The sequence below is a fragment of the Hyperoodon ampullatus genome (assembly GCF_949752795.1).
Source record: "Hyperoodon ampullatus genome assembly, chromosome: 14".
In the NCBI taxonomy this organism is placed as follows: Eukaryota; Metazoa; Chordata; class Mammalia; order Artiodactyla; family Ziphiidae; genus Hyperoodon; species Hyperoodon ampullatus.
The window spans coordinates 65,296,479-65,321,286 of record NC_136927.1 but is presented as its reverse complement, the minus strand read 5'-3'; the positions used below and the strand labels follow the sequence as shown (position 1 = coordinate 65,321,286).

Here is a 24,808-nt window from a genome sequence, read left to right as displayed (position 1 = left end):
CTATTAGAGTCTTGAATGAGAAGAGAATGTAAATGAGAGCACCCACAATACTGCTATTGATGAAATGTTTTGGTGTTATTTGAAGCCAATAAAGTTAGTAACACTTGGAGTTCTGATTCAGGTTTTTCAATAAAAAGGATTCCACTTCTTGTTCTCTAAGGTCCTCTTAGCTGATTATTTTATAAACTTTTTAACAGCTTAAAAAGGACCGCAATGTTAAGTCTGAGTGCTTTATTAGAAAATACTTGCTTTTTGTCCAATTTATCAAAATTTACTGCATTCTTTTTTACCAGAATGAACTAAATAGGGGGGAAGGATTACTTTAATAAATTCTGAATATTATTATCTCTGATCAGTGATGAATACTGGAAGTCAGCCTGTGCTTTTGGTCTGACTTAAACTCACTTGGTTCTTATGTTTGGTTTCAGGTGATTTTTAACTACCAAGGCAGTAACTGAAACTTTTATAATTGAAGGGGAAAGAAAATAGCTTATAGACTCTTATTTATCCAGTAAATATATATTCTTAATGATCACTTTTAGTGTGCTTTGCAAAGGACCCATTTAATACAATTTTATTTGGAACTGCTTGGGTGTTATACGTGCATGTAGAGTCCATGAAAACAAATCCAAATGTGGATTGAAGACCACCATATATTTATATTTTCATTTTGCTACCCATCTGGTAAAGGATAGCAGGATGAGCACTAAGGGACATCTGATCTGACCTTTTAACTTAGTTTGGTCTTTCAAAATAAAAGGGCCATAAACTACTGGGCCTTTTTAGAATATTTTAGACTACAGAATAAAGCTTTTTAAAAAGTTAACTTTTGTGATCTTTTTCGAAAACACTCCTTTAATATGTCAAGTCCCGAAAAAAGAATTTTCCTGAGGGATTGATGAACTTCCTTCACATCTTTACTATGGACTATTTTGTCAAAAAGAACTGAAGTGTGTGACATGCTACGTATGCTTATATGCAGTCTTGGAGACTTACTGTCAAATGAAAAAGTTGGAGTTTCATGATTATGGAAAGAATTAGTTCCTTTATATTTTAAAAGAAACTCCTCAAGGGAATTCCCTGGTTAGGACTCTGCGCTTTCACTGCCTGGGGCCTGGGTTCGATCCCTGGTTGAGGAACTAAGATCCCACAAGCCACGCGGTGTGGCCTGAAGAAGAAAAAAAGTTCCTCAAACAAGAAGACATAACTGAATATCGTATATGTATGTATATATGAGCACATGTGTATTCCTTAGGAAGGATCTGCAAAGATGCACACCAAATTGTTAATTATAGTTAGTCCTGGTGTGAGGGAAGTTCAGGATAATTTTCACTTTGGGTCTTTTTTTTTTCCCCCTAAATCTCAGGAATGTATTCATAAATATGTAGTTAAAGAGAACTAGACTGAAAATTGAGCATTTTCAGAATATTAAAAAATTTGAGGCTGTAACCTTTGGTCTTGGCACCTCTCAGTGGTCCAGATGGATAACTGTAAGAGCAGTTTGCCTGGGATAGAGTTAAGAGAATAAAAAGTCTCTTTATTTCCTCTTCATAATTGAGGTGGAAAACAAGCAGCCTAAACAATGTTAAGCTTGCTGGAGAGCGCATGAACGCGATCTGAGCAAGACCCTAACCCTGTAACTAGTGTAATTTTGTGTTTCCTTTTTAGCTCCGGACCAAAATTTAACAGTGCCATCCGAGGAAAGATTGGGTTGCCTCATAGCATCAAATTAAGGTTTTTAAACATACTTCTGAATTGTTTAAATTGTTTTTCAAGGAACTAATGTGGTGTACTTGTTTGGGTAACTTTTGAAACTTTTTAACTTTGCAGCAGACGACGCTCCCGAAGCAAAAGTCCATTCAGAAAAGACAAGAGCCCAGTGAGGTAACTGTTTTCCCTATTTCCTTTGTTTTGTACTTTTAGCTTTTATAAAGTTTTTACAACTTCTGCTACTGCTAAATTTAATGACATACAGTAATTTGGATCATATTAAGTCTTGATTCGTTTTGCAGTTCTAGCATTATTAATTTTTAAAAGACTTAGTTAATTATTTTTAGCTGAGTTGGGTCTTCGTTGCTGCACGTGGGCTTTCTCTAGTCGCAGCGAGCGGGGGCTACTCTTCGTTGTGGTGCACGGGCTTCTCATCACAGTGGCCTCTCGTTGCGGAGCACGGCCTCTAGGCGCGAGGGCTTCAGTAGTTGTGGCGCACGGGCTTAGTTACTCTGTGGCATGTGGGATCTTCCCGGACCAGGGCTCGAACCCATGTCCCCCGCATTGGCAGGCGGATTCTTAACCACTCGCCACCAGGGATGTCCAATTCTAGTATTATTAATGTGAATTTCTAAGTTTTCAATAACTTGCATGTGAGAAGAACGGAGCAGAAATTACCACTTTAATGTGTAGATGTTACATGTGCTTTTATTTCCCTTTTAGGATAGCTATATATTTTTTTAACATCTTTATTGGAGTATAATTGCTTTACAATGGTGTGTTAGTTTCTGCTTTATAAGAAAGTGAATCAGTTATACGTATACATATATTCCCATAGCTCTTCCCTCTTGCGTCTCCCTCCCTCACACCCTCCCTGTCCCACCCCTCTAGGTGGTCACAAAGCACCGAGCTGATCTCCCTGTGCCATGCAGCTGCTTCCCACTAGCTATCTATTTTACATTTGGTAGTGTATATATGTCCATGCCACTCTCTCACTTTGTCACAGCTTTCCCTTCCCCCTCCCCATAGCCTCAAGTCCATTCTCTGGTAGGTCTGTGTCTTTATTCCCGTCTTACCCCTAGGTTCTTCATGACCTTTTTTTTTTCCCTTAGATTCCATATATATGTGTTAGCATACAGTATTTGTTTTTCTCTTTCTGACTTACTTCACTCTGTATGACAGACTCTAGGTCCATCCACCTCCCTACAAATAACTCAGTTTCGTTTCTTTTTATGGCTGAGTATATTCCATTGTATATATGTGCCACATCTTCTTTATCCATTCATCGGATGATGGACACTTACGTTGCTTCCATCTCCTGGCTATTGTAAATAGAGCTGCATTGAACATTGTGGTACATGACTCTTTGAATTATGGTTTTCTCAGGGTATATGCCCAGTAGTGGGATTGCTGGGTCATGGTAGTTCTATTTGTAGTTTTTTAAGGAACCTCCATACTGTTTTCCATAGTGGCTGTATCAATTTACATTCCCACCAGCAGTGCTAGAGTGTTCCCTTTTCTCCACACCCTCTCGAGCATTTATTGTTTCTAGATTTTTTGATGATGGCCATTCTGACTGGTGTGAGATGATATCTCATTGTAGTTTTGATTTGCATTTCTCTAATGATTAATGATGTTGAGCATTCTTTCGTGTGTTTGTTGGCAATCTGTCTAAAGTTTTTTAATGGTAGCTGTAGAAAACTTTAGACTTGACTCACCTTTGGAGTTAATAAATTTTAAGTTATTGAAATAACTTCTTGTGGGAAAGTAGTTGAAATAGTCTTTGTAACAGATACTGAGTTTTTGTTTAATATTTAGTTTTCTTTCATGGGAAAACTCCCGTTTAGTTCTCATTCTTTGGATATAGGCAGCTTTGTACCTCTGTTTTATGGTAATAGGTTTAAAATTACTTGCAGATTTCTTAAGGGGATGTAACGTGAGTTTTGTAAAGTTCTTCCGGAGAATGTCCAGAACATGGTTAAGAGAGCAGGGTTATGCTTACATTTTTAAGGATTTACTTAGAACTTTAATCTTAGTAGAATCATTTATAATAATGTCAGTAGACATTGTTATTTTTCCTTGACATTCATTAAGTTAAATTTATCTATTGTGCTCTTTTACTTTCCTCACATATTTGGGCACTTATAGTTTCCTCTGTAAATTTAGAAGTGTACACCATTTATTTGTAAGCATGACTAAATTAAATCCCACTATTGTTATTTGGCTAGATAATCTCTTGCTTTTCATTTTTGACTTGCTAATTGTTACTGTCTCTGTATTCTATAACCATCAAGTATTTGGGTACTGAATTTGTAGAGTCTTAGTAAGACTGATCTAATTCTGATAAACAGCTGCCTCAGTATTCCATGTATCTATATCTCAGTTTGTGAAAAAAATTCTTAGAGTCAAATAGTTTTCATCACTTGGGGTTTTACTCTAAAGTTTGTCATTTGTGATTATGAAACTTAATTTTATTTTATGATTTCCTTTTGGGGAACCATCCTTTCTACTAATTTGGACCAGTCCAACATTAGTATGGACTCAGGGGTTATTACTTGTGACTATCATTAAACTCTCAGGCTTCTGATTGGCCCTTTATTATCCTGTAGAGAATACCATTTGTAAGACTGAGAGGCCAGTGGACTTTGGTCCTGATAATGTAAGATACTATCAGAAGAGACATTTAGAAATTATCATCATATTGAAGGCATTGAGTCACATAGAATTATTTTATGGACATTTTATATACATCATAGTTAAAATGGGCTTGGGAGTAGTGACAGATTGGTTTCAGGAAAGTTTATTCTGTTTACTGAAAATGTACATTAAAAGTTATTTTAAAAGAATAAGTTATAAAGTTAATTCTATATTCTTTACCCCGGTTAGGGAGCCTATTGATAATCTGACTCCTGAGGAAAGAGATGCAAGGACCGTTTTCTGCATGCAGCTGGCAGCAAGAATTCGGCCAAGGGATTTGGAAGAGTTTTTCTCCACAGTAGGAAAGGTAATCTAAGCCTATTTTCAGAGCTAATTTAAGTAGAAACTGCAAACAACATTTTAGTAATTGTCAGTGTGACAGATTTTTTTTTTTTTAATATTTATTTGTTTGGCTGCATCGGGTCTTAATTACAGCATGCAAACTTAGTTGTGGCATGTGGGATCTAGTTCCCTGACCAGGGATCTAACCCGGCCCCCTGCATTGGGAGTGGAGAGTCTTAGCCACTGGATGAAGTCCAGGGAATTTATTTTTGTACCATTTCTTTTTGCCTCACTTGGAAGTTAATAGTGTTGGAATTGATGTATGTTGATAAATGAATTGGGCCTACAAATTTACCAATTAAAAAAAATCTTTTTAATGGCTTGCTTTGCAGTATCATTAATATGCCTCTTGTGTTTTGAAATTATTATACTTACTGTGAATGGTTGCACAAACAGAACCTAAACTGTGTGTTTTCTTTTTAGGTTCGAGATGTGAGGATGATTTCTGATAGAAATTCAAGACGTTCCAAAGGAATTGCTTATGTGGAATTTGTCGATGTTAGCTCAGTGCCTCTAGCAATAGGATTAACTGGCCAGCGGGTTTTAGGAGTGCCAATCATAGTACAGGCATCACAGGTAACTTTTTTCTTGGTTAAGGATTTGATCATTGGTAGTGTTAGAAACCTGTTGCTTAGTGTTGTGTTGTAATGCCTTGAGCCTTACACAATCACCACTTCCTACCATAAGCCAGATGTTCTCAGGGTAGCTTTTTTAAAAAAAATTTGCCTTGATTTCTTTGATAATTGTGTATTCTTAGTAACATCCTGTTCCATTTTAATGTAAGTTGTAAATACCTATTTCATGGAGAAGACTTGAGAACTTGTTCTAGAATTTTACTGATTTGTGATGACTTCTTATTTGGGGATAGAAGCATCTAAGAACATGTTTGCCCCTTCCTATCTTTTAAGTGGAATGGTTTTGACATTTTTAGTAAATTTAATATTTTCACTGTTTTAAAATACATACTTGTGAAAGATTTTATATAATGTTAAGAATAGTTTGAACAGCTAGCTATTCTAGCATTTCTTTTTTTTTTTTTTTTTGTGGTACGCGGGCCTCTCACTGTTGTGGCCTCTCCCGTTGCGGAGCACAGGCTCCGGACGCGCAGGCTCAGCAGCCATGGCTCACGGGCCCAGCCGCTCCGCGGCATATGGGATCCTCCCAGACCGGGGCACGAACCCGTATCCCCTGCATCGGCAGGCGGACTCTCAACCACTGCGCCACCAGGGAGGCCCCTCTAGCATTTCTTGAAAGTGAGATATTTCAGACTAATTTGGAGAATGTTTTTTAAGATAATCCAAATTATGATTTAATTCCTCTTTACTGATGCTCCACAATAAATGAGTGTTGCCTTTGTAAAAATGAAATTAGTGTTAATATTTTAGTTCATTTAGATATGGAAAAATTGGGATATATCACTATTGAGTATATTAATGTGAAAATATTTTTTTGATTTTTTTCATCAGTACCTTTTTGTACTAAGAAACAAGTTGATTTCTGTGACTACCTGATAACTTAGATTTTTAAAATGGAGAATATAGGATTTAAAGAAATTTTTTTTGGCCTTGCCGAGCGGCTTGTGGGATCTTAGTTCCCCCACGAGGGGTTGAACCAGGCCATGGCAGTGGCAAAAGCGCCGAGTTCTAACCACTAGACTGCCAGGGAATTCCTAAGGATTTAAAGAATATTTTTTGAGCAATACAAAATAACAATAGTTATGTTCGTTCCTTTTCAAACCCCTGAAACAAATACTCCTCATAACTCCTGAAAACTCTGGTTACTCATCAAGCTTTTACATCATTTTGTAGTTAGGCACAAAATTTATAACCAGATCTTAAGTGAAATTCCAGTTTCACTGTTAAGCTGTAACTCTGGTCAGATTACTACCTTCTATCTCTAAAAGATGATGGTAGGTCCTACATAGTGTGTTTTAGCAGTATGTAATATTGGGTATTTATCATTTGATAATAGTCACAGTAAGAAAATAATTGTTAGGAAGCAGTCTGGGGGGAATCATTGCTCAATTCATTTCCCGTGATGGAGGACAAACCTAATAGTGTGTACGTTGGCCTGGCAAAGGGCTCAGAAGAATCACATTGATAAATGAGATTTTGACTTCATTTAACTTAAACCTCCTATTATGCCCCAGTTTGTTAAAATAAAGGAGTTTGTTAGAATATAAATTGAGAACTATTTCCTTTGAGAAGTACTTGGTATGGGAAAAAAATGACTGCTGAACTGAATGGTTTACTTGGTTTGATTTATATTGACGTAAGTCCTTTTAAGATGGACAGCCAGTTGGTGTACTGTATGTTGAGTGACAGTGATATTGAGAGCACATGAATAATGACTGTATTTAACACTTCCAGGAGATAATCTTACATTTCCACATTTGGCATATCTGTTACCAGGATGCTGCTTTAGATTGGCATAATATAGGGTTTTTAAAAATTTTTTTTTAAAAATTTATTTTTGGCTGCATTGAGTCTTTGTTGCCGTGTGCGGGCTTTCTCTAGTTGCGGTGAGCGGAGGCTACTCTTGGTTGTGGTGTGCGGGCTTCTCATTGCGATGGGTTCTCTTGTTGCGGAGCACGGGCTCTAGGTGCTCCGGCTTCAGTAGTTGTGGCACATGGGCTCAGTAGTTATGGTTCGCAGGCTCTAGAGCGCAGGCTCAGTAGTTGTGGTGCACTGGCTTAGTTGCTCCGCGGCATGTGGCATCTTCCCAGACCAGGGCTCAAACCCGTGTCGCCTGCATTGCCAGGCGGGTTCTCAACCACTGTGCCACCAGGGAAGTAATGTAGTGTTGATTGATCACATTTTATATATGAAATACCTTGCATAGTTGCATTATATGAGTTTTGTATATGCTCTTAAAAGTTAATCTAAAATTTTTTTATTGTGGTAAAATGTCATATAGTAAAATCTAAAATTTTTAAGAATTTGGCATTGTAACCATTTTAAGTGTACCGTTCAGTGCCATTAATTAGTCACATAAGTGGAATCATACAATATTCTTTTTTTTAATATATATGTATTTTAATTAATTAATTTTTATTTTTTTGACTGCGTTGGGTCTTCGTTGTGGTGCGTGGGCTTCTCATTGCGGTAGCTTCTCTTGTGGAGCACAGGCTCTATGCACGCGGGCTTCAGCAGTTGTGGCTTGTGGGCTCTAGAGCGCAGACTTAGTAGTTGTGGTGCATGGGCTTAGCTGCTCCCTGGCATGTGGGATCTTCCTGGACCAGGGCTCGAACCCGTGTCCCCTGCATTGGCAGGCGTATTTTTAACCACTGTGCCACCGGGGAAGTCCCCTAATATTCTTTTATGTGTGACTTAACACTTAGCATAATATGATATCAGTTGTCATTAAGCAAACCTAAGGTATGAGTGGGATTTACTACTCTGCTCAAAATGGTATTTATTCATTCTTAAATGGATGTGTGTGATGTGCCTTATGTGTTGTCTTAACTAACTTGTAGGCAGAAAAAAACAGAGCTGCAGCAATGGCAAACAATCTACAAAAGGGAAGTGCTGGACCTATGAGGCTCTATGTGGGCTCGTTACACTTTAACATAACTGAAGATATGCTTCGGGGGATCTTTGAGCCCTTTGGAAGGGTAAGTCCCAAGTTTTTTAGTGGATCCTAAATCTTGAAACAAATGTAACTGCACAATAATTTATTTGCTTTGTCATGTTTTTAATGTTAGGATTGGAGTGGTTCTATAAAGTTTTTGAGACAACTTAGATCAAGATAGTTTCCCTGAAGATAGCATTTGAAGACAGAATCTGTCAACCTTTGTAATGCTACAGTGAAGTGCATAGTATTAGCTTCAATTATTAAAAAATCAACCTGGATGATAAAATGTACTGTGCATTGGAGCAAGAGATTTTTTTCTTGGTTTGTTTCTTGGGATAGTTTTTCTTACTGAAAATTTAAAGGTATATAAGCTTCTCTGTACTTAATATGTAAGGAATTAGACTGTTTATGCCCATTTAGTCCTCATTTTTTTCTTTTTTTATTGAGATAAAATTGACACAGCATTGTCTAAGCTTAAGGTGTACAACATAGCGATTAAACTTACATGCATCATGAAATTATTACAATAGGTTTAGTGAACATCTGTCATCTCATACAGATACAACATTAAAGAAATAGATAACAAATTTTTTTCCCTTGTGATGAGAACGTTTAGGATTTACTCTTGAGCCTTAATTTATGGTATACAGCAGTGTTAATAATACATTACATCCCTAGTACTGATTTATCTTATAACTGGAAGTTTGTACCTTTAGACTACTTTCATCTAACTCTTCCCTCTGCCCTCCACCCCCCACCCCTCACCCCTCTGGTAGCCACAAATCTGATCTTCTTTTCCATGAGCCTGTTTTTGAAGTACAGTTGAATTGCAACACTAACAGTTCCTGGTACACAACATAGTAATTTGATATTTTTATGCATTTTTTTCCAAAAGAATCACCAGGGTAAGTCTAATTCTCCTCATTTTAGAAAAGATGGTTAGAATAAATGTTACTAGTAGTCTGTGCTCTGGTTTAAAAAATTCATTGTGTGGCCATGAATAAAAATCTTGCTTCCTGTCGTATCTTGTCCACTACTTAATCTTTATGGCTGTTGGATATACATTTCGTTGTTTTCTTTCACTACCCCACTCAACCCCTTTGTTAAACTGTTTTATGTGTCAATAATGATAAAGTTGGGGTGTTGAATTTTGTGGGTGCTTTATATTTATTGGAAATATACACATATTAATGGTGCACAAATCATAATTGTATGAGTTGGTCAGTCATTACAAAATGAATACGTTCCTGAAACAACCAGAACATGAAATATAATATGTGGGTGCTGTATTTTAATTTTTCATGCTTCCTTTGTATGGCCGAGTTTGTTGGGATATTGTGATGTAGTAAATACAGTTCCCTCAGTTAAGGTGAACAATCACTGCTTTGTAGCATATTCACAGTGTTGTGCAACCATCAACCACATCCAGTTGTTTGTTTTAGTTATTCCAACATTTCAGGCAGTTTATTGTGTCTGGCATAATTGAGAATTAACATTTGGTGTATTTTAGCAAAGGGGAAGAAAAAAGGTTGATTTCGTTTTTAACATTGTATTCTGCAAAGGATTTCAGATTTTTAGTGGTTTTTGATGCAAAAGACTCCCCAGTGCATAACTTCCTGTTTAGGAAGTTCCTCGGCCTCTGGAAAGAAGATTTTTTGGGCATGAGGGATTGTGATATGTTTTCTATTATGTTTTAGGGGGAGCCATTTTAAAATCATGTTTCAAGGGGTAAAATACTTTGCCCCCCCTCTTTCATTTATATAAATAATAATTGTGGTTTTCATTTTTAGATTGAAAGCATCCAGCTTATGATGGATAGTGAAACAGGTCGATCCAAGGGGTACGGATTTATTACGGTAAGCAGTTGACCATGGTTAACATGACTTAAAAGTTTTTGATTTGAGTAAAGTAGTGTAAAGCTTTGTTGGTTATTGATAGTGGGGAAGGAGGTAAGGTTAATATTTTCAAGTGGTTTAACTTATTTTGCTGTTAGTAGCCAATTCTTAGTAGCTAAAGGTGTCCACCAAATGTGAAACTTAAAGCAGTTTGTTATCATTCTGTTTATGGTCGGTTTGCTTAGCCAACTCTTCATGTAATTGAAGTCATTCACTCCTTTAGGACTTCTTCAGTCTCTTTTGTGACACAAGATGTTAGTTGCATAAAGGTCTCTTGGAATTCTCTTACTTTTTATATGGACACGTCGGACAACCATGACCAGGATTGCCTTATTAAAAGTGTTTGTAGCTGACCATTGAAGCCCAGTGCCTGAATAGGGTATGAAGTGGCAGCTTGGAATAATTGTGAATGGAGGTGCCCTTTTAAAAGTAAACTCTTTATATATTAATGTTCATGATGCAATCCAGTTACATGAGAACAGTTTTTCAAATTATTTTTTAACCTTGGAAAGTGCTGGAAACACATTTTTAGTTTAAAATACAGACAGTTGCTATGACTGCTGCCATTGTACACAAAAAATTTTAAAAATACAGAGATCCCAGATTTTATCAAGAAATTACAATTGTGTCTTATAACCAAATTTAAATAAAATTGAAACCTATTCTGTAGTGATAATACGTTCCACTGTTCAGTGGGATTTTATCTACCTCAGTGTGTGTTGGTGAAAAGAAAAAAGTTATAAAACACTAACATGCTATTTTGTTACTAGTAACATTAGCATGATCTCCCCCCCCCAAAAAAAAGGTGTTTAAGGGATTTTACATGAAACTTACAAATATTTCATCCTACTATTATCTAAAGTATTTAGTATTCTATATGCTAGATTTAGTGCTTGAATATTTGCTCACTGGCCATATTTTCACTAGAACACTACTAAATGTCATGTAAACAAGACATTTTGCAGAGCATTTTAATTTTTTAACATAAATCAAGTATGAACTATTTCCTATGACTTACTGATCTGTATGCAAAGCTAGATTATATAGGGACTTTCCTGGTGGTCCAGTGGCTAAGACTCCAAGCTCCCAATGCAGGGGCCCCCGGGGTTGGATCCGTGGTCAGGGAACTAGATCCCACATGCCACAGCTAAGGGTTCGCATACCACAACGAAGCTCCTGCACGTGGCAGTGAAGATCCCGCCTACCACAACTAAGGCTTGGTGCAGTCAAATAAATAAATATTTTTTTTAAAGCAAGATTATGTAAATCTACATGGTTCTGTTCTGTGTCTAAATGTTTTTATATTTTGTAACTACTATCTGTAGTTGTTCCCATCTCAATAACGGGAAAAAATTACTTTTAAACAATTCAACATTCTGATGAAAGATGAAGCTGTGGAATTAGAATGTAGCCCATTCTTCCATTATATTAAAACCAGATTGTGTGAATTAAAGTTTTTTTGTGTCTGCATCCTGAAATTGACTAATACTTAACTTGCAATAAAACAATGACCCAGAATCTTGTATTAAAAATTAAGTTTTGTATTAAAAACCTGAGTTGAACTTTTAATTTTCCTGAATAGTGTACTTCTATGAGAGAAAAGAAGCAACATTATTTATTCCAGCATATTAAAAAGGGTTTTGATGTTTGAAAAACTACTTTTCACATTTTGTTACTGAGATTCTTTATTCCCAAAGACAGGTGTCATTACTTGATAATGTCTTGCCCTTTAAACCACCACATTAATAAATCTAATATGCGTAAACTTTGGTGGTCTGGTAATTTAGGTTATATTACTTATAGCCTGAACTTGTTACTTTATCATCCTTGCAGATGTAATTATTGAATATACCTGCTTTAATAAGTAAGGGTTTCTTTACCTTTCATATATAAGTAATTATTGGACTTTTTATCCCCCTCTCAATTGTATAGTTTTCTGATTCAGAATGTGCCAAGAAAGCTTTGGAACAACTTAATGGATTTGAGCTAGCAGGAAGGCCAATGAAAGTTGGTCATGTTACTGAACGTACTGATGCTTCCAGTGCTAGCTCATTTTTGGACAGTGATGAACTAGAAAGGACTGGAATTGACTTGGGAACAACTGGTCGTCTCCAGTTAATGGCTAGACTCGCAGAGGGTAAGTTTATCGTAGTGCTATGAATGATTTGTTGATACCGTAATGAGAAAGGTAACCATGCAGACAAATAAATGCAAAATTATTTTTTCTTATTTTGGGGTTGACTGTTATCCTTGGACGGCACATGTGGTTTCATAGGTGAAATTCATTGCCTTAATTATAATGGAATCTACTTTATGATGGTGCTTTTTGAGTACCACAGCATATGTTACAGGATTTCTTTTGCTTTCTATAATAATTAAATCCTCATACTTCAGAATAAATTTAGCTGCAGTGCTTAATACTGTGTCCTGCCTGTACAGTTGGCCTCCCATATCTGTGTGTTCTGCATCTGTGAGTACGGAGGGCAGACTGTATCACGCCACTTTATATGAGGCACTTGAGCATTTGTGGATTTTGATATCCGAGGAGATCCTGGAAATAATCTCACCTGCCCTGCTACCGAAGACCACTGTAATTTGTTTTAATGAAGTGACTTTGGTATTAAGCAACCGGAAAACTAGGATTTTCCCGCTCTTAGCAAAGCAAGGATGTTAAGACCTATTCTTTTACAGGTACGGGCTTGCAGATCCCACCAGCAGCACAGCAGGCTTTGCAAATGAGTGGCTCTCTGGCATTTGGTGCTGTGGCAGGTAGGAATTGAATCTTTTCTATTTGAAATCATTGTTTTTTCACCTAATTCGAAAATTTGCCAAATTTTTGCATTTAAAAGGACTTACTGAGAATTCAATTCATCAAGTACTTTTAACTTACAGATTTCAAGAGTTCATGTAAGGAAGTGGTGATACAGGACATAATTATCCACTCATAATAAACTGTCTCAGGGTATTTTTGAACCCTGCATACCAATTTTTAGTTGAAATTGCTGTTGTTTTTTGGGTTTGTTTTGATTGATTGATTGATTGATTGATTGATTGATTTGGCCAGGTCTTAGTTGTGACATACGGGATTTTTTGTTGCAGCTCGTGGGCTCCTCTCTAGTTGTGGCATGCGGGTTTTCTCTCTAGTTGTGGTGCGCAGGTATCGGTGTGTGGGCTCTGTAGCTTGCAGCACGTGAGCTCAGTAGTTGAGGCGCGTGGGCTTAGTTGCCACGTGGCATGTGGGATCTTAGTTCTTTCGCTGACTAGGGATTGAATCCGCGTCCCCTGCACTAAGGTGGATTCTTTTATCATTGGACCACCAGGGAAGTCCCTGTAAGTTGTTAAGTCTTTTAAAATGTATCACTTTTATTGAAGACCAAAAAGTTTATATTGTTTCAAAGGAAAAATGGTTTTTGTAATGTTTTTGGTTGGAAGGCTACCAGAGGCCTTTGAATCAAGCTTTATTTAAAATAATTACAGTATTAAGAGTGCAGAGAAAACTGCTTTCCTAATTAGAACATACTACAGTTGATCCTTGAACAACATGGGTTTGAACTGCAAGGGTTTACTTACACATGGATTTTTTTCAGTTGTAAATACCACACGATTCATGGTTCGTTAAATCCATGAATTTGGAAGGACTAAGGATATGGAGGGTCTACTATAAGTTACATATGGGTTTTCAACTGCTCAGATGGTTGGTGTCCCTAATCCCCCAGTTGTTCAAAGGTCAACTGTATTTTGAGATTTTGAGTTACAGAATGAAGTGCCTGGAGAGGTGAGGAAAAGAGGGAGAGAATTGATAGTTTCTTACAATTATGTAACAATGGGTTTAGTTTATGAATCACATTGTTTTCTTCTCTTTTGTGGCTCAGGCACTTGAAATTAACCCAAATCTATGAGCTAGGATAGTATTAAATTTTGAGATGTTGAAGCCTTGCTTTTAGAATATCTGAGAAGAACCGTTTGTAGTTTGTACTTTAGATGACAAGAAACACTAACCCAAGAAAATATGGCAATATAAGATCATGGTGCTGCATCTGAATATATAAAAAGTTCTGTGTGGTTGCTTCATGATTTCCTTTTCAATTGAAAAGCCATTAACAGGATCATTTCTGCATCTGCATTATTCTTTATAGGGGGCGCTTCTGTGTTTTCCTTTTTTTAGTGAATATTCGAAAGTTTGTGAGTACTTTTAGGGTCTTGTTCTTCCTTTCAAACTGTGATATATTTTGAAATCTGATAGTTCTTTAAAATTACTGACAATCATGTTAGTGTATTCATATGAGAAGAACAGTTATAACTATTAATGCATTTCTGTATTTATGAATCATTTAATGACTCCAGGTTTCTCTAAATTATTGTTTTGACTTTTTAAACAAGTATTAGACATTTAATTTCTTTGCAGTGAACACGTAGTCATAGAATGTCACGTACTGTAATTGAAGATACTAAAGGAAAACCCATCATTTCAGAAATATATCCTAGTCTCTGGTTTGACAGTTACTATTTTACCTGAAAACTGTATCGGTGTATTGTTTCCCATTGTTCAGGTCATTCTTTGAATAATTTAGAAAAATGCTAGAGTGTTTACCATATTCTGGGTATTTCACTAGAGGCTGGTGCCTTTTAGGGATTTAATACAAATACGTATGATTCATTTCTACACAATCTTCTGTTATATCCCGGCTGCTGTATCAAATATGTTGATTTGGTTTGTAAACAATATCTTCGCCTAATTATGGTTTTTCAATGTTAGACATTATTACTTCCCTAAGCCATTATTTCTCTTACGATGAATGAAGAAGGACTATACTTCCCAGGGCACACTTAACTGGGTAGTTTATGTTAAGGCTGAAAATTCTAAATGTCCACGTGGATTGCTTAAAATAGCCATTTAGTTAACTATTTGTTATATTCCCCCTTTGTAGTGCTGATAGATGATTTTAAAGTTTGGTTCTGTTTTCTTAAAAGTTCCGGTAAATTGCTATTACTACTGAATTAATAATCAGCACTCTATTTTAAGGTAAATATTTACATAACTGGGTATTTTTCTCCTGTCATTAAAACCTTACACATTCCTTGTTAAAATTAGATAAATCGCTGAGTGTTGATGTCAATATTTGAGGCCCTTGTTGCCGAAGTTCTTAAAAGTTTTTTGAAACCAAGAGTGGCCTATCACTATATCCACATGTCTTTATTCTGGAAGTTTAATGGGTCTTTTCTAAGATAAGTTAGTTCTTATCTTTATGAAACCCATGCTTTGTTTCCTAACTTGTTACAAATGACCTGAAGAACCATTTTTGAAATTTTGATTTATATACACTTAATATAGCATGGATTTCTGATACCTATACATATTTTCCCATTTTAGGGAAAAAAGACAAATTGCTTTATAATTTAAAGTTCGTTGACAATGTTCCTATGGTCATATCTTCAAGTTCCTTCAGTATACACCAGTTAAATTTCTTCAACTCCCTGGGATGCCAGTTTTGAGCACCTAGGACCTAGGTATTCTTATATCCCCATGTGACTTGGGCTGCAGATCCCTTTTCATTTTTGCCCATGTTTTATGATGGTAATAAAGTATTGCAGTTGAATCACGTGTTATTGAAAATTAGGTTACTGAACCCAAACAATTTCTGTGTTGTATATTTCTATAGTTTTTAAACTTCAAGATACCTTTGGATACTGTGACATATTCTTTACTTTTCACACTTGCTGCTGCTTTCACTTGATGGCAGCTTTCTCTTAATTGGCCTTCTCATGTAGAATTTTAATGATTATATGAGAAAATATATTGGTAGAAATCACCATTCTGTTTATTTTTAATACAGACTAGATGTTTAGATTTTTCTTGTACTACATATATTATAGTAAATCTGATTAGATTTCATTCCTGCCTCATTAAATTTCCAGAATAGGCCAGGAAATCAGACCTAATAAAACTACCACCTTCTGGGCTGGACATGACAACTTAAAACTTAAAAGAACTTAAATAATATATACATATGGTTAGAATGGGGTCTTTCACTACTTAATCGATAGATTATTGAAAGTGTTTGACGTGTACTGCTGCAGTATTTACTCTTTCACCATAAACTTCTAAAGTTTAAAATGCTTACTGACACTGATAGAACAATAAATAGTTGAATATCCCAAGTACTTGGAATTGAATTCTCAAGATCAGGGTTTTCATGCATTTTCTGACCGGTGTGCTTCCCTTTCCCCATTTCCCATTATTCCCATGTGAAGAGTAGTTTAGTGGAATGCCTTTGAGATGTGGAAGAGTTCTAGGAATAGGAATAGAGAGGCATAAGTTTCCTAGGATAGGAGGAAAGAAAAAGGCCCCACAGCCTTGTCAATGAGGAATGGGGAAGGAGGTTTGGCTGCCAGGTTTTACTATAAGTTCATTTTGATAAACCCTGCTACCATAGTCCTCTTTTATTAATGCTTTCCTGACATTTACCCTGTTAGTTGAGGCTCTTCATTGTTCCTGCACTGAGCTGTAGAATTCTCTTTTGTTATAGATTTGCAAACAAGACTTTCCCAACAGACTGAAGGTGAGTTGAGTTTTTTATTTGTTTTTGAAGTGGATGTTAATGTAGCAGGACATAGTTGTGTATATATATTTTATCATAATTACTACTGTAGTTTGTATTTTGGGCCGTTTTGTCAGAATGGCATAGTGTCATTAACAGTAAGCCAGAAGGCCTAATCCAAGTCATTACAATTACATGAATAAAGATGATAAATGTCCATGCTTTTTTTTGCTATAGCTTGCTTAGAATTATTTTCAACTTTGTATGCCTATCTTTGTGTTCTGATTGTACGTTTTATATAGATGTCAGAAGATGAAACTTGTCATTTTGGTAGACAAATCTTTTAGAACATGGAGTCTGTGAACTTAATATAAGGTTAGGAAAAAACTAACTCCAGTGATTTGTGTAAGCAGTACCAAGCAATGAGATTATCCAGAACTAAATTGCATGCAGATTTCAGAGATTGTGAAACAATTTATAAAATAGGCTATTGTTTTCTTAGTTTTCAATTATCAAGTAAATCTCTGCCATTTAATATAGCATTTTGTTCCGGTAATTTGGTACCTTACAGGATATACTTAAAGTCGTTTAGGTAAATGATTCTGTATGAAAAAGGTCTTTCCTTGTTCCTTGATAGTCAGGAATTAAATGTGTATCTTAATTTTTTCAGCAAACGAGACAATTGTACTCAACCTTTTTTTTTCCTAACAGATTTTTAAAAGTAGAACTGGTGGATTTTCCTCTTAGTTAATATTTCTATGCTGAATTCATTGTGTTCTGCATTCATCTAGGTTGAGCTGCAATATTTCCATGATACATTTTCTAATATTTTTCAGTATTCATAGCATACAGTGACCTTCTAGTGTTTTTTCCAAGCATACTTCCTTCCATTTGTTTATGATAAAGGTACACAGTGGGCTTCGTTTTTTTATTGTAATATAAGCACACTTGCATCTTTAACTTTCTTCAATAGAATTTGACGTTAGTTATCTTAGCATTTTTATTTTCATACAAAGTTTTATGAAAGACAAATACTTGTTTGTTGAAGTAAACTATAAAGAAGCAAAAAGCACTTGTTACTCTATCAGAAACTATCTTTTTTATGATGTATTTCATGCACAGCCCTAGTTTTTATTCAGTGGAATGTTTCTTATACTTCCTCAGGTTATTGTTCATTTTAATTACCATAATTTCTAATGCACTGTTTTATCCATAGCTTTGTTTATTATTGTTATGTATTGGAATGAAATTTGGTCAAATATTATGATTACGGTGAGTTCTGTAACAGCTACTGGTAATGTTTTCTAAGTCACGTAAAAGCAATGGAGCAACTGTCTTGGAAAATGCACTTAAAACTTAAAACCAACATTGGTTTAAATTTGCTCCTAAGTATTAGTGTCCAGTAGTTTTTTATTTTTAACAATGACTATTATAGATACATATTACTCTTTAGTGTTTCTCCTGCTAGAACAGACCCAATCATTTTTATAATATTAATTTGATGTTGTAGTAGGTTTTATAGTCCTAAGATGTTAAATCTTAAAATACTTGGGATGGTTTTATGTATATTTTTAAAACTTCATCCTTTTATAATGTTTATATATTTAAAAGAAAATATGTAACTATATATTCATGGGCAGAAACATAAGAAATAAAACATGGTATAGATTTAGTTGGCATTTTAATATTGTATTTGCATCATCCCCTGCTTCTCAGGGTATAAACTCCAGCAGTCCTGCGAAATCAGTCTTGTTTTTATTTTCTTGTTTGTATTATTGATATTTGTTTAATTGAATGAATTTTCACTACACTTAAAGTTTAACTTCCCTTCTAAAAACAAAAGTCCCAACTTAGGATCAGCTATCTCAAATACTAAGTTGCCTTAGCTTTCTGGCAGCTAAAATGGGGTATTATATACACTGATGTTTGATAGCATTTATTGAATATGGTGAATTAGTGAAGTGACTGACTACCCTAGTTTCACCCTGTGGGTCTAGTGGTTATATTGGGCTTTGTTTTATTCATAGGGATATTCTGATGCATTTTCCATGAAACTGATTTCTCCCTTTTTTTTTTTTTTTTTTTTTAGCTTCAGCATTAGCTGCAGCTGCCTCTGTTCAACCTCTTGCAACACAGTGTTTCCAACTCTCTAACATGTTTAACCCTCAAACGTAAGTAATATACTTCGGTCAAGTTCAAAAGGGTATGCTGTGAGATCTTTAATGTTTAACTTGTCTAAGTTAACATTTAGCATGTTTTCAACATATTTCATAGTTCAAACTGCCACAATTTTGATCCTTTTAGTATAATTATTTTTCTGCACATTATGAATTGTTTCCCTTGAATGTGTTTGTAAGATTGGAATTCATTTGAAAGCTTTGTAGATGTTGTTTTCCACTTATATCTAGTAGTTTTCTGTGAAGTTTGTATCAGTATTTATTTGTATCACCAGTATACTCTTTTCGTAGTCCTATGAAATGGTGATAAACTTGGTATCTTTGAAAGATGTCAGTTAACCACTTAAATGTTAAATGATTTTTTAAATAACACACTAAGATTTTTTATACAGATTGGAATATATATGTATCATTTTATAAGTTTGAGTAGTGTGTCATAGATTTAATACTTTGTTACAGAGAAGAAGAAGTTGGATGGGATACAGAGATTAAAGATGATGTGATTGAAGAATGTAATAAACATGGAGGAGTTATTCATATTTATGTTGACAAAAATTCAGCTCAGGTATTTTGATTGTTGCTTTCTTGTGTCTTAATTTTCACACACACTTGGGGCATATTATGATCACTGTTGTTTCTTAGAGCGTAGGGTTTTTTGTTTTTTCCTGAGAGAAGCTTTAGCATACTGACTAAATACACCCCCTACAAAATAAAGACACTTTTAAAATAGTTCAGGTCATCATGTAGCATTATTGTTGCTGGTTGGTGTTCAAAGTTTGCCATGAAATTCTGGCACCTTGATTTCATTCTTCAGCAGCTTTCATATCATAGAAGATAGTAACAAGGCCAGTTTTGGGGATGATGAACTATTTTCAATAAATTTCTAGGTTATATATATTAGCTAGTGAAACAATTATGCAGTTATAGAGCAGTCTTTCTATAGGTAACTTGAGTAAACCTATTGGAGTCCATGTTGTATATCACACCTTTAACCTTTTTTGTTGTATTTTAGGGCAATGTGTATGTGAAGTGCCCATCAATTGCTGCAGCCATTGCTGCTGTCAATGCATTGCATGGCAGGTGGTTTGCTGGTGAGTTTGACCTTTTTTCTGAGTGATTGTTTTTAATGGTCTAATCTAAGTGAAGAAGCTAAACGACCATATGTGTTTCTTTCAACAGGTAAAATGATAACAGCAGCGTATGTACCTCTTCCAACTTACCACAACCTCTTTCCTGATTCCATGACAGCAACACAACTACTGGTTCCAAGTAGACGATGAAGGAAAACATAGTCCCTTATGTACATAGCTTTTTTTCTTTCTTGAGAATTCATCTTGAGTTATCTTTTATTTAGATAAAAATAAAGAGGCAAGGGTCTACTGTCATTTGTATACAGTTCCTGTTACCTTGAAAAAATAAAAATGTTAACAGGAATGCAGTGTGCTCATTCTCCCTAACTAGCAAATCCCACTGTATACAAAGCTGTTCTCTTGTTCTGCCTTTTAAATGTACATGTAGAAAATTACATTAAGGATCTATAGGAATAGCTCTAGGGGAACAAATGTGCTTAACATAAAAAGGCAGACAGGGATGTAATGATGTTTTTAATGTTTCAGGAGCCTAACTTTTTACACAGCAGTTACATTTCACTAATGTTGATATTTGGTTAATGGTTTAGCAGAGGTTTCTGGAATACATAGTTTATGGAAATTTAAGACAGCTAAAAGGGCTGTTTGATTAACATCTCATCTTGCCTTCTGATCAACTGGCAAGAAAAGGAGATTTCAAAATTAAATTTCTGGATGGTATCTTTTCAATTAATGTATCTGTAAAAGTTTCTTTGTAAATATTATGTGTTCGGGTGTGTCTAAGATTCCAAACAAAATGATCCCTGCATTTCCTCAGGATGTTTAGTGACAGTCTGGTAAGCAAAGCAGTCTGAGCAAGAAATAGGAAATGCAGAAATAGGTTTTGTCTGGTTGCATATAATCTTTGCTCTTTTTAAGCTCTGTGAGCTCTGAAATATATTTTTGGGTTACTTCAGTGTGTTTGACAAGACAGCTTGATATTTCTATCAAACAAATGACTTTCATATTGCAACAATCTTTGTAAGAACCACTCAAATAAAATTCTCTTAAAAAGGCCACAAGAAATCTTCATTTTTGAAATGTTTTAAAGTCACAGAAACTTGGAAATAGAATATTAGTTTCTTTGACTTTTTAGTTGCCTCTTCGGGAAAATTCTTAGTGAAACTGTTGCCCTCAAGTTGCCCCTCTACATTCCTCTGTATCAGTCTTACTACCGTACTACTTATTTAGGGTATTATATCAAAACTGAGGAATTTACGAAAAAGAAAACCAAACTGATTTGACCAGGCCTGAAACCTGGGCATCCTTAAGTCTCTCCTACATTTTCTGGACATCTTTGTGGTGGAAAAAAATGCCTCGTTATTTAAAAGCAAATACTGGAGAAAATGGTGTAAGTTCAAACTGGTTTCCCAAATTGATTTAACTGCATTTTTGAGCTTTAACTTTACTTGGTCAGCAACCCTTCATGATTTATACTCAACTCTGCTTCAAGTTTTTGTGTCTAGGTTGCATCTTTTGAGTAGGGGATGTTGCTCCTAATTGCTCCTTCCAGTACTGATTTCCTCACCTGCCTGAATTTCTGTTACTACTGTATTGATTTGTTAGGGCTGAATCATAAGTATTACAGATTTATTCAGATATCAAGATAACTCAGTTTGAATTTGGAGGCATCACAGTTTTCTACCAACCCTTTTGAGGGATGTTTGTAATCCCCTTACTTGCTTCAGTTATTTAACCTGAAGAAAAATTTCAAGATTCAAGTTAACTTTATTTTTGAACACCAGGCAGCAGTGTTATTGGGTGGCAGAGACATACATAATGCCAACTTTTTTCTTTCCAAATTATCTCCTAGTAATTAAAAATTTATTCTTGGATCAAGTACTATCAGGTTTGTTCTGTCATTCCTTTCTAGGGAACTGGGCCAGCAAAGGTGCCTTCAGGTGTGATTTAATCCCATCTGTTAAGAGGTGGCAAAAATTTGCCCACTACTGAAGAATGAAATTTGGGTTATAGGGCTTCCCTGGTGGCGCAGTGGTTAAGAATCCGCCTGCCAATGCAGGGGACACAGGTTCGAGCCCCGGTCCGGGAAGATCCCACATGCAGCAGAGCAACTAAGCCTGTGTGCCACAACTACTGAAGCCTGTGCCCCAAGAGCCTGTGCTCCACCAGAGAAGCTACAACGAGAAGCCCATGCACCCCAAGGAAGAGTAGCCCTTGCTCACCGCAACTAGAGAAAGCCCGTGCACCGCAACGAAGACCCAACACAGCCAAAGATAGATAAAAGAAATTTGGGTTGTAAATGATGTCCAAAGCAAATTTGTTAAAGAGTTCAGTCAAATAGAAAATAGCTCAAATGGCTATTTGGAGTGAGATCCTTCAATCAATTCCTGAGACAACATCCAATTTGGTGGTGAATTTTTTAGGTGCTGTGATTTCTGGGAGTGTCCTTGATTGCAGTTAGATCTGAGTGTCTTTATGCCCCCCAAATATTCCAGTGTAGTTTATTAATAACATTTATTACCATCTTAATGATTGAGAAATATTTGAGGGGAACTCAGTTTAGAGCAATATCAAGGAATATGTTGCTTGTACAGGTGAGGGTGAGCTTACCTTAAGCTAATTAATAGAATGGGGGGGGTCAGTTGGTAAAGTTTACATCTTCACTGATGGCTGGTTAGAAAATCATCTGGGATTCATGAAGCTGAGAGGCTATAAAGGTTTGAATTTGTTCTTTTTGTGATCAAGTCATCTGAAGGACAATTTTCGGGTGAACAATGTAATAGCTAACCAGTGACCTTGAGGAAAATCTAGACTTAACATTTTAAAGGCGTAAAACTAATAGCATCAACCTTAAAGGGTTGAATAATAAGGATTTACTAGAATCTGAAAAGTCCCAGGCATGCAGAATCATTCTAAACTTTTTTAAAAAAAGTACTTATTTGCCTGCGCTGGGTCTTTGTTGTGGCATGTGGGATCTAGTTCCCTGAGCAGGGATCAAACCCGGGTCCCCTGCATTGGGAGCACCTAGTCTTAGCCACTGGGCCACCAGGGAAGTCCCTCCAACTTTGGACTAACAGAGAAAGGTCTTGTGAAACAAGACACCAAACCTCATTAGCTCACCTGCAAAGATTAACCAAGCTGGGTAACAGGCTGAGAGAAAAATGCTTCTAACAGAAACTCACAATACTCAGACTTGTTTTATTATAGTACATGGGCTGGGAATGATGGGAGGGGGTGGATGTTGTGGGCAACCACTGCCCTGATTAGCACCGGATGCCCATCCCAATGGCCATGAATGTGCCAAAGGTGCCGCCACTCTGCATCATGGTTTTCCCGATGCCGCCCATCAGCTCCCGACCCCGCATTCCGATCCTGAGAGGAGGAAACCAAGATGGGGCCAATTGGGAACAAAAATACAGGGAGGAACATTAACTGCCCTTTTCCAATTTGTGTTTATAATGGGCACTGCTGAAGTCTGGCAGGACATTATCTTCCCATATGGGTTGTGTAATGCCAAGGAAAAGGGTCCATTAGGGTCTCTAGGTGGATTCTGATGAATGTATCAACTGACTTTTGTTTCTGGGAGGCAGCAGAAGCAGTATAAAGTACGTGGACAGGGAAACCATTTTTTTGTGCTGGTTTATGATCCAATAAGACATCTGTCTTTTAGACGGTTTCCTAGTGTTAAAACAACGATAGGGATGTCAGACCTGGGTTCAAGAACTAAGAATGCAATTTACAGGCTGTGTCAAGTGTAAAATGAGCACAGCATTCACAGCACTGTTGTGATAACAGGGCATTTAGCACCGTGACAGACAGTAAGTGCTCAGTAAATGATAATTTACAATCTGGAAAAATGGGAATAGTCTCTTTTACGTGTGAAAATGACAGGGTGTAGAGTTTATCTGCTTAATTTCTACATCCTGTTCCAGTAAATTTAATCAAGTTTGTTTCGCTACGCGCAATTGGAAATAAATATAACAGCAGGAAGACAGTAAGAATAGCCTTTTATTGAGCACTTACTATGTGCCAGATTGTGTGCTAAGTGTGGTCTGATTTGAGCCTTATAACTCTATGAGGTTACTGACCTCATTTTACACTTGAAACCCAGGCTCCAACTTGCCTAAGGTTACAAAATGAGTAAGGGGCCAGAGAGTGGTTTGAGTCAGAGCTCATATTCTCAACCATTTAGGCTTCCAACCTGTCCTCCCAGACTGAAGGTGGTTAGGAAATCAGTCTCGCTCGTTAGAGGGCAGCGAGGGAATTGGAAAGAAGCGGCAGGCCGAGTGGTATGGGGCGGCAAAGTCCGGTAGTCCCGCCCAGAGATCACGGCCCATGCCCCTCACCTGAGACAGGAAAAGGTGCCGAAGAGCGCCCCGGCGGCCATGCCCACGGCGCAACCCATCACAAAGCCCATCTTCACGCGGTCGAAGCAGCTTGGCTGTGACTGTCCATAGGGGCCCACGGCCACCGGCATCTGCGGGGTTCGAAGGTTTGGGGAGTGCGGGCCTAGCCGCCAGCCCGAGTCGGGCAGGGGGCGTAGGAGGTGGGGTAGGGAGCGGGCCCGGGGATTCGGGGAAATCCGGGAAGGAAAAGAAGGGTGTAGCCCGGCTCCATCACCTTCTAAGCGTTCGAGTCCCCGCGCCGCGGTGCCCCCACCTTACCTTGCTCGCGGCCTCGGTCGCTCAGCTCCACGTCTCACACGGAACGCGAGGCGGAGCGCACTCGCGGCCAGAGGAACCGCTTCCGGGGCGCGGCGTAGTATTTCCGGGAGCCTGTAGCTGGGG

At 36.9% G+C, this 24,808-nt stretch overlaps 2 protein-coding genes across 6 annotated transcripts in view; one reads left to right on the top strand and one right to left on the bottom strand.

Annotated features, from left to right (window-relative positions):
• RBM39 (RNA binding motif protein 39) overlaps window positions 1-21,072 on the top strand; it is a 29,486-nt gene extending 8,414 nt beyond the window's left edge. For 4 of the 5 annotated variants that reach the window (XM_079720178.1, XM_079720175.1, XM_079720176.1 and 1 more), the window contains exons 5-17: window positions 1,669-1,734; window positions 1,831-1,884; window positions 4,597-4,714; window positions 5,173-5,325; window positions 8,225-8,362; window positions 10,113-10,178; window positions 12,150-12,354; window positions 12,909-12,986; window positions 16,727-16,777; window positions 18,846-18,927; window positions 19,393-19,498; window positions 19,946-20,024; window positions 20,113-21,072. In XM_079720178.1, the coding sequence (XP_079576304.1) occupies window positions 1,669-1,734; window positions 1,831-1,884; window positions 4,597-4,714; window positions 5,173-5,325; window positions 8,225-8,362; window positions 10,113-10,178; window positions 12,150-12,354; window positions 12,909-12,986; window positions 16,727-16,777; window positions 18,846-18,927; window positions 19,393-19,498; window positions 19,946-20,024; window positions 20,113-20,213 (1,297 nt within the window). In that variant the 3' untranslated portion in view covers window positions 20,214-21,072. The remainder of the gene's footprint in view (window positions 1-1,668; window positions 1,735-1,830; window positions 1,885-4,596; window positions 4,715-5,172; window positions 5,326-8,224; window positions 8,363-10,112; window positions 10,179-12,149; window positions 12,355-12,908; window positions 12,987-16,726; window positions 16,778-18,845; window positions 18,928-19,392; window positions 19,499-19,945; window positions 20,025-20,112) is intronic. The other variant, XM_079720177.1, reaches the window with a different exon arrangement.
• Window positions 21,073-23,199: 2,127 nt separating this feature from the next.
• Window positions 23,200-24,753, bottom strand: ROMO1 (reactive oxygen species modulator 1). Its single transcript, XM_079719745.1, has 3 exons — window positions 24,686-24,753; window positions 24,368-24,498; window positions 23,200-23,393 (listed from the first exon to the last, which is right to left on the bottom strand). Exons 2-3 carry the CDS (start codon window positions 24,496-24,498, stop codon window positions 23,285-23,287), a joined length of 240 nt encoding a protein of 79 aa, XP_079575871.1. The 5' UTR covers window positions 24,686-24,753; the 3' UTR covers window positions 23,200-23,284.
• Window positions 24,754-24,808: the final 55 nt, after the last annotated feature.